The following is a 16,093-nucleotide window of genomic DNA, read 5'->3' on the forward strand; positions in this document are numbered from 1 at the left end:
TCCGTGGCCCCATCCCACACAGAGTAAACATTGTGACTTGCCAGCATGGTCCTTAGATCCAAGCAACAGAGTAGAAATACAAATGCCTTAATGAAACTGGTGACTATCGCGATTCCATTTTAAATCTCAATTTCACTAGCTTGTAGGTAAAGTTGGAGATAAAAATTTATAGTAAATGAATTGCAGTTTAGAAATGAAATATGCTTTTTAGCTAAAGAGCTACACTGGAGAGTTAATTGGCAGGTCCCCCTCACTCCTGTAAAGTCATTAGGCAAAATGCAGATGAAGGAAGGGAAAAGCACGCTCAGTGCTACAGCAGCCATGCTAACTATGGATCAATAACAGACATAAGAAAGCAAGTCAATGCTTGCCAAGTGTGAAGAGACAAAATTGGTTGAGACAGACATTTTATAGCTTCTACCAAACAAAAGAAGGTGCTTCAAAAGCCCCTGATCTTTTTCCAATTGAAGATACCTTTCTCAAACAGCTCTAAATATACTGTTTATATTTTGTTAGATCTCATACATTATATATATTCCAGATTCTTTGCCCATCGTTGTCCTTGGAAAGATGATTTCTTTTTTAATATCTGTGTATGAGAGAGATGTGAAAAAGAGAGAGATGTAAAATCTATTAAATGAATATTTATTTAAGACCTATTATGTGCAAAGCACTTAGTAAATGTAGAAAGTAGAAATTACTGTAAGAAATGGAAGAAACACGTACTACATCTCCAAAGTAATTGAACAGCTTGCTCTGTTGCTCCTCACTGACTAATGAGGATTTCTTGCTGTTCCGGGTGACTAACAGCAAGAACATGAATCTTGGATTTAAAAAATTGCAGAGGCGGGTTACATGGAAGAAATATTCTTTTCAAAATGTAGTGGGGATGAAACTCCTCTGTACTTTGATTGGGGTGGTAGTTCCACAATTCTACACATTTGTCAAACTCATAGTGGATTTCACTGTAGAAATTTTACATATAAAGTAATAAATATATATTTTTTAAGAAAAGAGGGCAAAGAGGAGGAAGGAAGATTGAGAAATTTCCAAAAGGAATATGAAGGGGCAAAGTACAAATACAAATATTTTGTAAAAGGTGACTACTAAACAGAAATAAAGATATTTAAGGAATATGGGATAATATGGTTTGGAACCGTGTTATCACCCAAACCTCATGTCAAATTGTAATCCCCAATGTCGAAGGTAGGTTCTGGTGGGAGGTGACTGGACCATGGAGGTGGAGTTCTCATGAATAGTTTAGCACCACCCTCCCTTGGTACTGAAGAGTGAGTGAGTGAGTTCTTGTGAGATCTGGTTGTTCAACAGTGTGTGACATGCCCCACTCTCTCTCACTCCTGCTTCTGCACGTAAGATGTCTGCTCCCTCTTTGCCTTCCACCTTCCACCCAAGGCCTCCCCAGAGGAAGATACTGCTATGCTTCCTGTACAGCCTGCAGAACCATGAGTCAATTAAACCTCTTTTCTTTATAAATTACCCAGTCTCAGGTATTTATTTACAGCAATGTGAGAATGGACTAACACATAACATAAAAAGAATTTTCAGAAGTTATGCTACAATGCAATGTATACTGTAACATTAAAATACAGATAGGTTAAAATACAACAATGTTTAATCTGAAAATGCACCACAGCACATGTGTTTTGGATATAAATGGTAGAAAAAAATATTGATAAGTCCTCATATTTATGTCATAATCCAGCAATATGTAACCTGCACTCAGTGTTAATTGTATGATTTGACCTAAACAAAAACTGTGTGTGGAAGATAGGGAAGATAATCCTATTAAAGAGATGAGAAAAATGAACTTAACAAAGAGCTCTTAAAACTCAACAATAAGAAAACAGCCCAATTTTTAAAAAATGGGCAAGAGACCAAAACAGATACCTCACTAAAGAATATATTCAAATGGCAAATAAGCATATGAAAAGTTGTTCCACATCATATGCCATCAGGAAAATGCAAATTAAAACAGCAGTGAGATACCTCTGCACATCTATTAAAATGGCTAAAATCCAGAACCCTAACAGTACCAAATGTCGGCAAGAATACGGAACAACAGAAACTCTCATTTATTGCTAGTGGAAATGCAAGATGGTGCAGGTACTTTGGATGAGTTTGACAGTTTCTTACACAACTAAGACACTCTTATCATATGATATGGCAATTGCAGTCTTAGGTATTTACTCAAATAAGTTGAAAACATGTCTGCACAAAATTCTGCACACCGGTATTTATGGCAGCTTTGTTCATAATTGCTAAAACTTGGGAGCAACCAAGATGTCTTTCAGTAGGTGAATAGATAAAATAGACATTCAGCCAATGGAGTATTATTCACTGTCACATGAAATAGGCTATCAAGCCATGAAAAGACACAGAGAAAATTTAAATCCATGTTACTAAAATAAAAAAGCCAAATTGAAAAGGCTACCAGGGTTGTATGATTCCCAATTCTGCAACATTCTGGAAAAGGTAAAACTACAGTGAGAGTAAAAACATCAGTGGTTGCCAGGGGCTGGGACTGGGGGCAGGGAGGAATGACTAGGCAGAGCACAAGAGAATTTTAGGGTAGTGAAACTGTTCTATATCATACTAAAATGGCAGATACATGAAATTATACATTCACCGAAACCCGCAGAACGTACAACAGCAAGAGTGAAGCCTAATGTGCTGGGTGGTGATGTGTCCACGTCGGCTCATCAGTTGCAACAAATGAGCCATTCTGTGGGGATGCTGATAGTGGCAGAGGCTGGGGGCATGGGAGGCAGAGGAACACAGGAATCCTTTGTGCATTCTGCTCAATTTTGCTGAGAATCTAAAACTGCTCTTTAAAAAGTTTTAAAAATTAAATTAAAATAAATGTGGTTCTAGCCGAAGTGATTCATCCAGGTTGCCCCCCGACAGGAAGTGAGGAAACATAAATGCAAGTGTCAATGTTCTTTCTTGATTCCCAGGCCCTTCCCATGGCAACCACGGGTTGAAGAAGATACAGGGCAGCAGGCCAGTTAGGAAATTCTAAATGTGACTGGAAGGTGCTGTGTTTGTTTTGAAGTGATGAAAAGATTGAGGCATATGAAAACGGGCATCTGGGACACAAATGCGTGTCATCATTTTGGGACTCTGTCATTTGATCCCGCCACAGACCTTGAGGGTTATCCCCGTGGACCTAGTAATTGCACTTCTGGGAATCGGTTTATGGAGAAGCTGGGGGACCCTGTTCTTCGGCCTTGTATCATCTCAATGGTAAAATTAAAACTCTGGAAACAACCAAAGTGCCTTAAAGCAGGGAGGGGAGGAACTACATGAGGCCATATTTATTGTAAAAGAAATTACATCACCATGGACATCATGATGGGAAGAATTAAAACTGTTCAAGATAAACATTGTGAAATGGGTAACTCCTGTTTAAAAATGGTATATGAAGTGAGATTTCAAGTCTGGTTTAGAATTCTGGGCATGGAAGGAGTAAAGTACAGCAAGCACTTCACAGGTCCGGGCTCTGCAGGGAGAAGAGTGGGGAAGGGGCAGACATCAGAAGGAGAAGCATGGACGCAGGTCTGGAAGAGGCGGGAGGCTGGGCCTGTGGCTGATGGATAAGGGAGAAAAAGGGGCAGCCTCTAACCCCCAAGACACAGCCAGATTGCAGCTCTGGGCCTTGTCCACTGTGTGTGAGTGCCTGCAGGCGGCTTCGCTTGGTCCCGGGGCACTCCCGGGCTGGGGATCCTCCCGGGGTATCTCATGCAAGTCCCTGTCAAATGGAACAAATGGCATCTGTCTGTGTGTCATGCGCTGCACTAGGAGTTTCTTCCCTTCAATCCAATGTTGTGGTTTCTTCCATGATTCCCAACCTACAGGTGAGGGTGCCAAAGTGGGGAGGTCATTCTGCAGAGAGAGAGCACCATGCATGGTCAAGTGTGCAGAGCACTCCTAGCCCACCCTGCAGGCTCTATCCAGGCCTGGCTCTCTCTGCTCCCCAGGAGGTGCAGGAGGAAATGAGGAAATCTCAGTTTCTATTCCTAGATGGAACCTATCAGACATGAAGAAGTCCTCATATTGAAGACTGGTAGGAACACTGATGGCCTCTGTGGCCACAGTGACAGTTCTTTAAGTTCCAACAGGTTGCAACTTTGTAGAGGCCTCAGTGGATTTTTACATTGATTTATCTAGTTTTTACTAAAATAACACTTATAAAGGAAATAGTGGCTTTAAAAGATTCTGCAGATAACACGAGTAACGCAAGCTCAGCAAACACGAAACAGCACAGCTGACACTCTTACTCCTGTGGGCTCTTCATTTTAGTCTCAGATGGACTAAATACTCAGACAGACCTGAAAATTGGGGAGAAAAAAAGGATATAAGCAGGAAGGAAGAAGGGAAGCAAAAAAAGAGAGGTAGGGAAGGAAGGCAAAAAGGAAGGGAATTACTAAGAATAATAATGAAGTATCTTATTCACGTGTTCTATGGATATGAATAAGCCTCTCCTTAAATGTACATTTTACCATGAGATATTATTTATTGGTCATATATGCTACAATAATTAACAAAACATTTAAAGGCTAAGCATCTGCCCAGGACATAAAGACTCTCCTCACCAGTTTTGTTTTCTATGATGTTTAAATTCATAAAATATTCAAGCAAAATGTTCCACAAAATTTCACTCTGCTTAATACTAAAAATTAAAAATATTACTGAGCTTTTCTATTTCATTAGCAACAAGCAAAATGCCACTTATGTAAAAGAACACCCACTCTCCCTGCCACATGTGTTTAATTTTATAAATCAGTAAACACACATATATTGGGGGTGAACACTCATTATTTCACTGGTAAGTGTGCTTGGTCCATATTCCCACAGGGTCTTCCTTCCTGCCCTGAGAGTCTAGTGAGCTTATGAATATGTTCAATTTATCTATACAAGATGCCAGATAACTAGTACACAACCTCATTAACCCAGTGAATACAGAGACAGACACGAACATAACAAGTCTGGACTTTTTTTTGACAATTTCTCTTTATAACCCAGAAAATATTATTTTATTTTTCTTTTCCAAGTGACCCAGGATGGTGAAACTACCCCTGGAAGCCATACCTCCTTCTGTCTGTAGGGAAACTGATTCATGCCAGCTGACAGCTCTCAGCTATCCAAATGATTAGCTTCTGATGTAATATTCGGACTTGCTATTCACATTTAAGAAGATAGTGACAACTGTGGTGCCTGACCTAGCTGCATTCAAGTACGGTGCTTCAGTCAGCAGCAGGCCTGTAAACCTACATCCTGACTCATGCAATCCAGGGAAAACGGGCTTAGGAAATTCCTTGTTCTTCTACATTGGCTCAGGGAACACTGCTGTCTGCCAAAAATCCCTGGAAGAAAGATGTCTTTTGCGGGTATAGATGTTATCTAATTCTGTGGATACTCCAAAGTTATGGTAGCAACATCTCATGCAATCCCACTGTAAGTCAGAAAAGCCATTACCATTCTTGAACAAATCATGACTGATTTGTTCCAGGCATTTAATCATTATTGTTACTCCTTGGAAAACTATGCAAACTGTTCTGATGTTTCCATTTTAAAGATCAAAAGCTGGTGCCAGGTGCAGTGGCACACGCCTATAGTCCCCGCTATTTGGGAGGCTAAGATGGGAGAATCACTTCAGCCCAGGAGTTCCAGATCAGCCTGAGCAACACAATGAAACCCTGTTCATTAAAAAAGAAAAGAAAATTAATAAAAATAAAATGAAGAGTTAAAAAACGGAGACTCACAAAAGCTGAGGCATTTATTCAAGTTTCTAGAGCTCAGGAGGGACAAAGATTTGAATTAAGAATTGTCTGGTGTGAGATGGTATCTCAATGTGTCAATCTTTAAAAAATCTGGAGACAGATGCTGGAGAGGACATGGAGAAATAGAAACACTTTTACACTGTTGGTGGGAGTGCAAATTAGTGCAACCATTGTGGAAGACAGTGTGGCGATTCCTCAAGGACCTAGAAATAGATACACCATTTGAACCAGCAATCCCATTACTGGGCATATACCCAAAGAATTATAAATTGTTCTATTATAAAGACATATGCACATGTATGTTCATTGTGGCACTGTTTACAATAGCAAAGACCTGGAACCAACCCAAATGTCCACCAACGATAGACTGGATAAAGAAAATGTGGCACATATACACCATGGAATACTATGCAGCCAAAAAAAAAATGATGAGTTTGTGTCCTTCATAGGAACATGGATTAATCTGGAAACCATCATTCTCAGCAAACTGACGCAAGAACAGAAAACCAAACACCACATGTTACCACTCATAGGTGGGTGTTGAACAGTTAGAACACAAGGACACAGGGAGGGGAGCATCATATACTGTGGTCAGTCATGGGTGGGCTAAGGGAGAGACAGCAGGGTGTGGGGAGGGAGGGGAGGGATAACGAGGGGAGAAATACCAGATATAGGTGATAGGGGGATGAAGGCAGCAAACCACCTTGCCATGTATGTACCTATGCAACAATCCTGCATGATCTGCACATGTACTGCAGAACCTAAAGTACAATTAAAAAAAAAAAAAAGCCCTTCAAAAAAAAAAAGCTGTCTGGGGCACAGTTTATGCCCTTTCCACTGTAACATGCTACTCCCAGAAGCTGGATGAATCTTTCTGGATGAATCTTTAGAAGGGTCCTGCACATTGTTCATTTAGAAAACATATATTAAGCAACTACAAGTGCCAGCAACTGTCCTGGGCACTGCTGGTATTTTGGAGGTGGGCAGAGAAGATACAAGCACTCACAGATCTCAACTTCCACGGGAGAGACAGAGATGCATGCATAACAAGTTTGGAGAAGTGTCATGAAGAGAAGCTTCAGAGTGCAGTGAGGGCGGGTGGGGGGAGCACAGAAGAGAATTGATGCTGAGGAATCTGGGAATCCGCTGCAGAGGCGCCGTTCATGTCAAGACTTGAAGAATGAAAATAAGAGACAGCCAGGCAAGAAAAGATGCAGTGACCACATCCTTTGGCTTTAGAAAACAGCTCATACTCATCATGCGTGTTTATTGGGCTGCTTTTTGTTTGTCTCTTAAACTCTAATGTGCTCTATTAAAACACAGTGGGAATTGATGGACTCCCGTCCTGATGATGAATGGAATACAGAGCATCAACTACAAAGGCATGGGCTCATTTACAGAATTCAACTAACTATCAGAAAGCCTAGGTCTAAGTATAGCTCACCATTTATGACCTTCATGATTTGGGGTAAAGAAATTAGCCTATGTGAGCCTCAGCTTACTCAACCTTAAAACAGGAATAGTAAGTTACAGATCTTTGGGGGAACCAAATATATTCTATGTATAAAAGCTTTTGTAATGTTATTTTTCTATGTTTCACAATCTTTTATGACTATTCATTATAGAGAAAACTTGTGATGGCTGCTATCTATTTGGGACCACACTGATTTATCACACAAAAGATTGCCTTTCCTCCTGCATCACTAACCCAAGGAATCAGTTCCAACACACGCCTGAATGTTCAGACTTTGACTTCTGCAGATTTTTTAAAATTTTAACTTGCAGCACTTGATTTTTTTTAAATCTGCAACATTTACGTAAATAATAGCAATGTAAAATTAAGCTCAAATACTGTCCACACAGAGAGCCAACTTCAAGAACCCCAAACAAAGCTTGCCTTAGGTTGGGTCACACAACACAGCAACGTACTCCTGGAGGAAATGCCTAATTCTGCCTGTTATTGAGTGTAGTCCATGAAGAACCCACGTGGAGTGGTCTCATCCACCTCAGATCCAGTAGAGAAAAGGTGGGACCTGGGGGATGGGAGCTCACCAGGCGTCTGTACCATTCCCATGCTAAACCCTCTCACATCACGGAGACCATGCATGGGGCCAGAGGCTCCCAAACAGAAGCAGATAGAGGAGGGCACCTCTACATGAAGAATTACAACCAGTAATCATCCACTATTAACAACTGTTTAAACACCGAATTATTCTGGATTAAAGGCACCAAGCTTCTCAACTATAAGCATGCTAAAAGAATGACATTTCAGTTAAAGAACAATCATCACCTGTCAGGCGTGTTAAGTTCAGTTACTGTTAGTAGCATAGCACCTACTATGCTACTAACCAGAACTTAAATGTAAATAAAAGTGCACATTTTCTCCACCTTTTCTCCTTTACCACATCTCTTCCTTTAATGTGGAATGGCCAAAAAAGCATAAATAATTAAAGCATGCTTCAGTTTTTTCAGTACCTCTTCTAAGGTGGTGTCTGAGATCCCATAGCCTGTCAGGTGCAGCTGACACAGGTTCTCATCCAGGGCCTGAAAGAGCCCTTTGAAGCAGGCCTTGTCTGTGTCCTTTGGAATGGTGTAGGTCAGCTCACTTCCACTGCTATCTTTGAGAAACGCTTGTGGAATATACATCCTGATCAGAGATGTAACACGAGCCATGTCTTTCAGATCATGGGCCTCCAGAACAGAAGGCTATCCACCAAAAAAAGGAAAAAAGAAACCAGTAAGGAATGTTGATTCAAATTTACATCAACTCATTTCATGTAGATCCATAAGCAAATTATATCAAAACTCCACTTCAAAGCTTAAATCAAATATCACATTTAAGCAATAGGCATTTCAATGATACCTTGTATTTTTTTTGTTTCTTTTTAAAAATATAGATCTGCAGTGATAAACCTGGTGGGGACATACCCACATGCCCCCTAACGTGCCCATCTTGGCTACTGGGCATGCCATAGCCAGCCTCCTGGGGTTTGTATTCATGAAGTGCCCCCATCCCCTGGCAGAGTCACAAAGAAGTCCTGGGCCTAGCATTGAACAGCAGGAAACTGGGTTGAGTCTTCTTAAAAGGGAGATGAGAATTCTCAGCCAAAGAAGAAAGAATCCACCTGGGGATGGTGATATTCATGCTGAATTAGAGAGGAAGCAAATAGGAACCTTGGCTCAGAGCTGGGGACAGACTTTTCTTGGGCCACCAAGGGTCAAATACAGTCATCAAGAGTGGAGAGGTGACTTCCCACACACCCGAATCCCAGCCCAAGAGTCACCACTGCCTGACCTCCATTGACACAGGTAATGATGACTACAGATGTGACACAGGTTCGGCCTCTCAGGCCAGACTCCACTCGCTCTATCCCCTCCCTGCTCTTCTGCATTCTGGCAAAGCTTTAGCCTCTAAGAGGGAATATCTTTGTCAGAAAAATATTTCTAGGCCAGGCACGGTGGCTCACGCCTGTAATTTCAGCATTTTGAGAGGCCGAGGCGACTGGATCACCTGAGGTCAGGAGTTTGAGACCAACCTGGCCAACATGATGAAACCTCACCTCTACTGAAAAACACAAAAATTAGCCAGGTGTGGTGCCAGGTGTCTGTAATCTCAGCTACTCAGGAGGATGAAGCAGAAGAACTGCTTGAAACCGGCAGGCAGAGGTTGCAATGAAGAGATTGTGCCACTGCACTCCAGCCTGGGCAACAGAGTGAGACTCCATCTCAAAAAGAAAGAAGGAATAAAGGAAGAGAGACAGAAAGAAAGAAAGAGAGAGAAAGAAAAAGAAAAGAAAAGAAAAGAGAGAGAGAGAGAAGGAGGGAAAAATATTTGTAGAATATCTAGGTCATGTACTTCCTGGCCCTGACACTCACAGCAGCTCCTGTTACCTATCAGGTAATTCTGACCCCTCACGTATTTTCTCCTAGTGGTCAAATGCATGCTTGGGTTCCCAGAGGCTTGCTCCCTGCACAGGCCTGGGGGCACTCATTTTGGCATGTGGGCCATTGTGCACAGAAAGCCTCTACTGAGACATTATTACTGTGTAACTGTTGCCACTTGTTTCCTGTGCCACAGACAGGAATGGGACTTTGGTGAGATGAAATGGCTGCATTCCTTACCTGCCTCGTGAGCGTCAGGTGGAGCCCCTGGCCATATGCCTCCTTCAGGCAGAAGGGAGGACCATAGCACCTGAGCCTCCCATGCTGGAGGACGGCCACGCAGTCACTCAGCGCTTCGGCTTCGTCCAGGTGGTGGGTTGTGAAGATGATCGTGCGACCTGGGTTCAAGCATAGGGTACATCAGGACCGGCAGGACAAAGACCCCAGAAGGACCTCCCTCCTTTCCTCAGGATGGTAGATCCAGGGCACAATTTAAAGATCCTTACCAATTTCAAACAAAAAAATTGAAATGTGTCCAGCAGGAAGGACTTACTCAAGGCCACTTGGCCAATTCGAGGTTCTGAAACTCTTTCCTCTACAGTTGTTTCCACGGATCTCCCACCCCCACCCCCATGAACCCAAGTGGGTGCTCTGCCAGGCATGGGGGTTAAAACTGAGGGCAAAACAGAGTGCTTGTGCACAGCCCCCTGTTCTCTCCTGCTTAGAGGCAGATCACTGAATGAATGGAAAAAAGAAATTAAAAAAAAAAAGCAGAGTGGGCATCTCTCTCCTCAGATACAAAAGTCCTCATTCTTTTTTTTTTTTTTTTTCTTCAGAGGGAGTCTCGCTCTGTCACTCAGGGTGGAGTGTGCAGTAGCATGATCTTGGCTCACTGCAACCTCCACCTCCCGAGTTTAAGTGATTCTCCCACATCAGCCTCCCAAGTAGCTGGGACTACAGGTGCATGCCACCACGCCTGGCTAATTTTTTTTTTCTGTGTTTTCAGTAGACACAAGATTTCATGATGTTGGCTAGGCTGCTGTTGAACTCCTGACCTCCAGTGATCCACCCACCTCAGCCTCCCAAACTACTCGGAATACAGGCATGAGCCACCGTGTCCGGCCCTCCTCATTTTCCTTTGGATGATAAGGGAGATGTATGTAGGGAGAAGGCTATATTTTATGAAATTGCTATCAAATAAGAAAATCACAGCACTGAGTTAAGGCAGAAATCAATCATAAAAAAGAGATCTGAAATGGTCATGATACGCATTGATACCCTTTGGAATCAGAGATGAGGTAACCACACATACTTAGTCTTCAAAGTAGCAGCATCAGAACACACACTGCCTCCCTGGAAAAGCTTGCGGCAGCCATGACCCACAGAGAGGAGAGTTACGTTGTGAGTGACAGGCACGGGGAGCCAGGGAGACTTGGAGGGAGACTTGGGTGTTTCTGGCAGGAGATTACTGAACCCAGTGGCCATGGCCTCTTTTGGCAGAAACAAATACTAAGTTCAAATGTTTTCCCGAAGCATTCTAGTGTCTTGTCAAGTTTTATGACTTTTGCTTGGAAAGAAAAAGCCTCAGGTTTAGTTTTGGAAGAGCATAGGCCAGAGGAACTAGAAGTCATTTTGGTGAAGTTGATTCAGTTGCATTTTAAACAATGTTGCTGCTTTAAGCTTCGCCGTTGCCCATTGGCTTTCGCTGAGCCCCATTCAACATGTTCCATTCTATTGAATAGAAAGAAACACATTGATTGATTCTTGTTCCAAAGGTAAATTTTCAAAGAGAGAAGGCGAAACATGTCTTTAACTCTATGCAAGTAAATGTCTGAGGTGGTGAATACACTAATTACCCTGATTTGATCATTACACAATGTGTTCATGTGTCAAAACATCACACTGTAACCCACAACTGGAAAATGGATGGATCTCTAGGCCATCATGATTAGCAAACTAATGCAGGAACAAAAAACCAAATATCGCATGTTCTCACTTGTGAGAATTAAGTGATAAGAACACATGGACACATAGAGGGAACAACACACACTGGGGTCTACCAGTGGGTGGAGGGAGTGGGGAGGGACAGGATCAGGAAAAATAATGAATGGGTACTAGGCTGAATACCTGAGTGATGAAATAATCTGTACAACAAACCCCTGTGAAACAAGTTTATCTATAGAACAAATCTGCACATGTACCCCTGAATTTAAAACGAAAGTTAAAAAATAAAAATAAATCAATATATGCAATTATCATGTGTCAATTAAAAACAAAATACAAGTAAAAGATAACAATAGAGGAGACACCTTAAAAGACTAGGACTTTCATTTTAAAAAAATGTATTTACAAAGAAACTATGGAAGGTGGACCCAAGAGCAACAGAGCTTGAAGGTCCACAATGACCAGTTCTTGCCACATATGTGTCCCTGTCCCCAGGCCCAAGGCCAAGCTCCTTGCATGTTAGAACTTTGAGGCTAAGAAAATTTGCTTAATCCCTGATCTAGGATTACAGGCAGTTTAGATACTCTGATTAGAGCTATCATGTAGTTCAGATGATATATTCCCATACAATGAAGTCTAAAACTAAAAGTCAACTAGAATCTAAATCCCCAAAAGAGAAGCAAAGAGTAGAATGGTGGTTGCCAGGAGCTGGCGGGCAGGGGGCAAGGAGCAGGGAGAAGGAGGGAGATGTTAGTTAAAGGACACAAAGTTTCAGTGACACAGGTGAATAAATTCTAGTAATCTATTGTGCAGCATGGTGACTACAGTTAATAATGATGCACTGTATACCAGAAAATTGCTGATTAGATCTTAAGTGATCTCAACAACAAAAGGAGAAGTATGTGAGGTGATGGGCATGTTAATTAGCTTGATTTAATCATTTCACAATGTATACGTACATCTAGCCCTTGGTATCTATGGGGCATTGACTCAAGGACCCCTGAAGCTACCAAAATCCCTATGTAAAATGGGATAGTATTTGCATATAACCTATGTACATCCTCCCATATACTTTAAGTCATCTCTAGATCACATATAATACCTGCTAATAATATAATGTAAGTACCATTTAAATAGTTGTAATACTCTATTGTTTTTATTTGTATTATTTTTTATAGCTGTATTATTATTTCTTATTGGTTTTTTGTTTGTTTGTTTCCCAGATTTTTTTTTTTTAAGACAGAGTCTCACTTTGTCACCCAGGCTGGAGTACAATGGCATGGTCTCAGCTCACTGCAACCTCCACCTCCTGGTTTCAAGTGGTTCTCATGCCTCAGCCTCCTAAGTATCTGGGACTACAGGTGTGCACCACCACACCCGGCTAATTTTTTTGTATTTTTAGTAGAGATGAGATTTTGCCATGTTGGTCAGGCTTGTCCTGAACTCCTGCCCTCAGGTGATCCACCCCTCTCAGCCTCCCAAAGTGCTAGAATTATAGGCGTGAGCCACCACGCCCAGCTTCAAAGAGCAACGTTGCTGTTTTCCCCAAGACACTGCTTGACTGTTTCTCTCTCTGATTCAGATGATATGTTCTGCCCGCTTTCCTCCAAAAGCTACACTTCCACGTTCACCCCTTGTCTATTTTAATAATAATAATGATAACCTGTCATTGATTGAGCGCCCACATGGCAGATACCAAGCTGTGCACTTTCACATACAACTGTGCACTTTCACATCCTGTGAGATGTTTGCAAATGAGAACACTGGCGCTCAGAAGCATTTGATCATTTCTGCAGGGTCACATGGGAATTGTAGAGCAAGTGCATTCCCCAGGACAGAAATTTAGTTGAGACGTGCCAGTTTTCGCTGGTATCTTTTGCTTCCTTATTTATTTTTCCATGGGAGACACAGAAATACTGGTACCAGGGCTGATCAAGAGCCCTCACTGTACATAACTAAGCAAGAAACACACACAACATTCCAGGTAGACGGAGCCCCCAGTGCACTGGTGTTCCGACAGAAGAGTTCTTTCTTCTCATCAGGGAACGTTCGTTTCTGCACAGTCCTTAGATCTGTCTCACAGAGCTGTATGATTACCTAGAGGTTTGGGCTACTTCAGAAATAGCCATACGTTTTGATTCTTGAAAACACATTTTTCTTCCAATACCGCCTATCTAATTGCTTACATGCTATTGATTTTGCACTTCAATCAGTACAGGGACAATACCAAAAAGTTCTCCAAAGACAAAAAACATTGCTAAACAATGAATAACACTGAGAAAACATTTGTATTATAACAACAGAAACTGAAGAAAACTGTCTGTTTCTGAGACTTTCATTGTATCTATTTTTCTGTCTAAAATAACCTTTATGTAATTACAAAAATATTCTGTCAGCTAAACCTTTGAGACTCCATCTTTAATTTTTAAACTAAACAAGAGTAGTGGGCTTGCAGTATTTAATTTGCACTGCAATTCACAGTTGCAGAGATAATGTAATCTATTTGTCTATCTCCCACTGATCTTCTGCATCAGCCCCCAGCCAGGGTAGCAGGTGAATTATTTAGTCCAGTTTAAATTGTTTCATCTCAAAATTTAATCAGTCTTTTGAAGTGGTGGTCAGTGTCCCATTTCTGCCCTTTCTATGTCTTTCCCCAAGGGGCACTTAGGTAAATGGAGCCAGGAGTCTTGGTGATCTCATGGCAATGGGGAAGGGTTTGAATCTTTGGGTGCAATGTGGTCAGCCTCCTCTGGTGTCTGGGTGCTAAACAAGACCACTTGGTGCTGTCCTCCTCCTCACCTTGGCATTTGTGCTTTGAGTCCAAAGGGGTCAGGCCAGAGCAGAGTGCTCCCAGGCTGTCTAGGCCTCACAGTAGGTCCTGCTGACTGCAGATGGCTGAATCTCAGCCCTGGCTTCTGGCCAGCTAACTCCAAGGGGCCCCCTCCTTCTGTGGCAGCATCCCTAGCAAGCCCTGCCTCTCAGTGTCAAAGTTCATGGGCCTGAAAATGTAGGGAATACCAGCCCTCAGTACCTCACTGGGTCCTGGCATTCCATTCAGCCTCATGAACTCTGATGTGGCTGCACCACAGATGTGGCCTGCACTTTTCTAGTGCAATTGCCCAGGCCAGGCCAAACCCCAGAATGGAACAAAAAGCCACATCTGCTTGCCCAATTTCCCCACCTCTATCTGTGTCTTCTCCTTCCATAATTCCACCAAAACTGTGGGACAGAAAGAAACAAACTGTTCTTCTATGTTCCTTTTAGTTATTTTTCTCCTGTCTGATTCCAGCCTATGATTAAGCTTTAAGTGACAGGCTGGAGTATATTTTCTACTCCAAAGATAGAATTTGATGGTCCAAGACTTGTGGGCTCAGCCCTCTAAATACTAAGAAAAGGAAGGGCTCTTTCTTGTTATTTTTCATTTTATTTCTTCATTTGCAAATCCTAGTTCACCTCCAAAAAAATGGAGGCTTTAGGTCAAGTCAGAAGAAAGTTTTATATTCAAAAGGCAAAAGAAAAAGCAAAATAACATTTTATAAGAATCTGTATTAATCCTGCCACTGATATTGCTACACTTGTTTACCAGCACCAAGATGTGTTTTACTGTTGCAATGTTTCTTTCCAAAAGGGAGTATTCTCATAGAAAACATGTACAGCAACACTTCCTAGCTGTCAGAATTGCAGAAAGAATCAGAAGTTGGAAATTAGTAACTGCCCATTAAATGTCCTGAATTAGTAAGAAACAATAATAGATGTGAGAAATATTAACCAGAGGCTCAACGTCCACTCTCAGTTCAGGAAACTGCCTCTGTAGCTGTGAGTAAATCACATGCCCATCTCTCTGAGCCTTCATTTCTTCATCTGAGACAAGGAAGTCTTGTCCTATAATCTGGGATGCCTCTTCTAAGAAACTATGCTTCCAGAAGAAGACAATTTCCCTTAATATCATGTACGATGATGTATAATGTACATAGATGTCACTGCTGTTATTGAGAGTTCAAATACAAAGTAAGCAATTCTAAGCACTATAGAGATGTTATCTAATGAATATACTCCTATAAGCACTTCTAAAAATTCATGTTTTTCTGAAAAGGATAATGTAGCCTCATTGGGATACATCTTGGTTCTACCATACAATAGCAATGCATTTCCTGAAACACAACATTGTGGGAAGAGAAGGTAGAACGAGGCCCAGTGCCTACCTTCTCGGTACTTGAGCAGGATGTCCCACACGCTGTGCCGGGAGCAAGGGTCCACCCCACTGGTGGGCTCATCCAGAACCACAGTCCTCGATGTGCCCAGGAAAGCAATGCCAATGGAGAGCTTCCTCTTCAGGCCTCCAGACAGAGCTCGGGTCTGTTTGTGCTGATGCTGAGTTAAGCCCACCTCCTGAAGAGTTCTGAAATTAGAATAAAACGTCACTCTTCTCCCTGAACACCTGAAAGCTTTGTTTCTAATTTCACTCC

The 16,093-nt window shown here is 41.9% G+C and overlaps 1 protein-coding gene across 2 annotated transcripts in view; it reads right to left on the reverse strand.

Annotated features, from left to right (window-relative positions):
• The window catches only part of ABCA13 (ATP binding cassette subfamily A member 13), a 437,440-nt gene that overhangs the window by 193,240 nt on the left and 228,107 nt on the right, over window positions 1-16,093 (reverse strand). For both annotated transcript variants that reach the window (XM_064366685.1, XM_064366686.1), the window contains exons 39-41: window positions 15,830-16,026; window positions 9,924-10,081; window positions 8,277-8,507 (exon numbers count right to left, since the gene is read on the reverse strand). In XM_064366685.1, the coding sequence (XP_064222755.1) occupies window positions 8,277-8,507; window positions 9,924-10,081; window positions 15,830-16,026 (586 nt within the window). The remainder of the gene's footprint in view (window positions 1-8,276; window positions 8,508-9,923; window positions 10,082-15,829; window positions 16,027-16,093) is intronic.

Source organism: Aotus nancymaae, unplaced genomic scaffold, assembly GCF_030222135.1.
Source record: "Aotus nancymaae isolate 86718 unplaced genomic scaffold, 86718_ANA_hifiasm-v0.15.2.pri h1tg000065l, whole genome shotgun sequence".
Lineage (NCBI taxonomy): Eukaryota > Metazoa > Chordata > Mammalia > Primates > Aotidae > Aotus > Aotus nancymaae.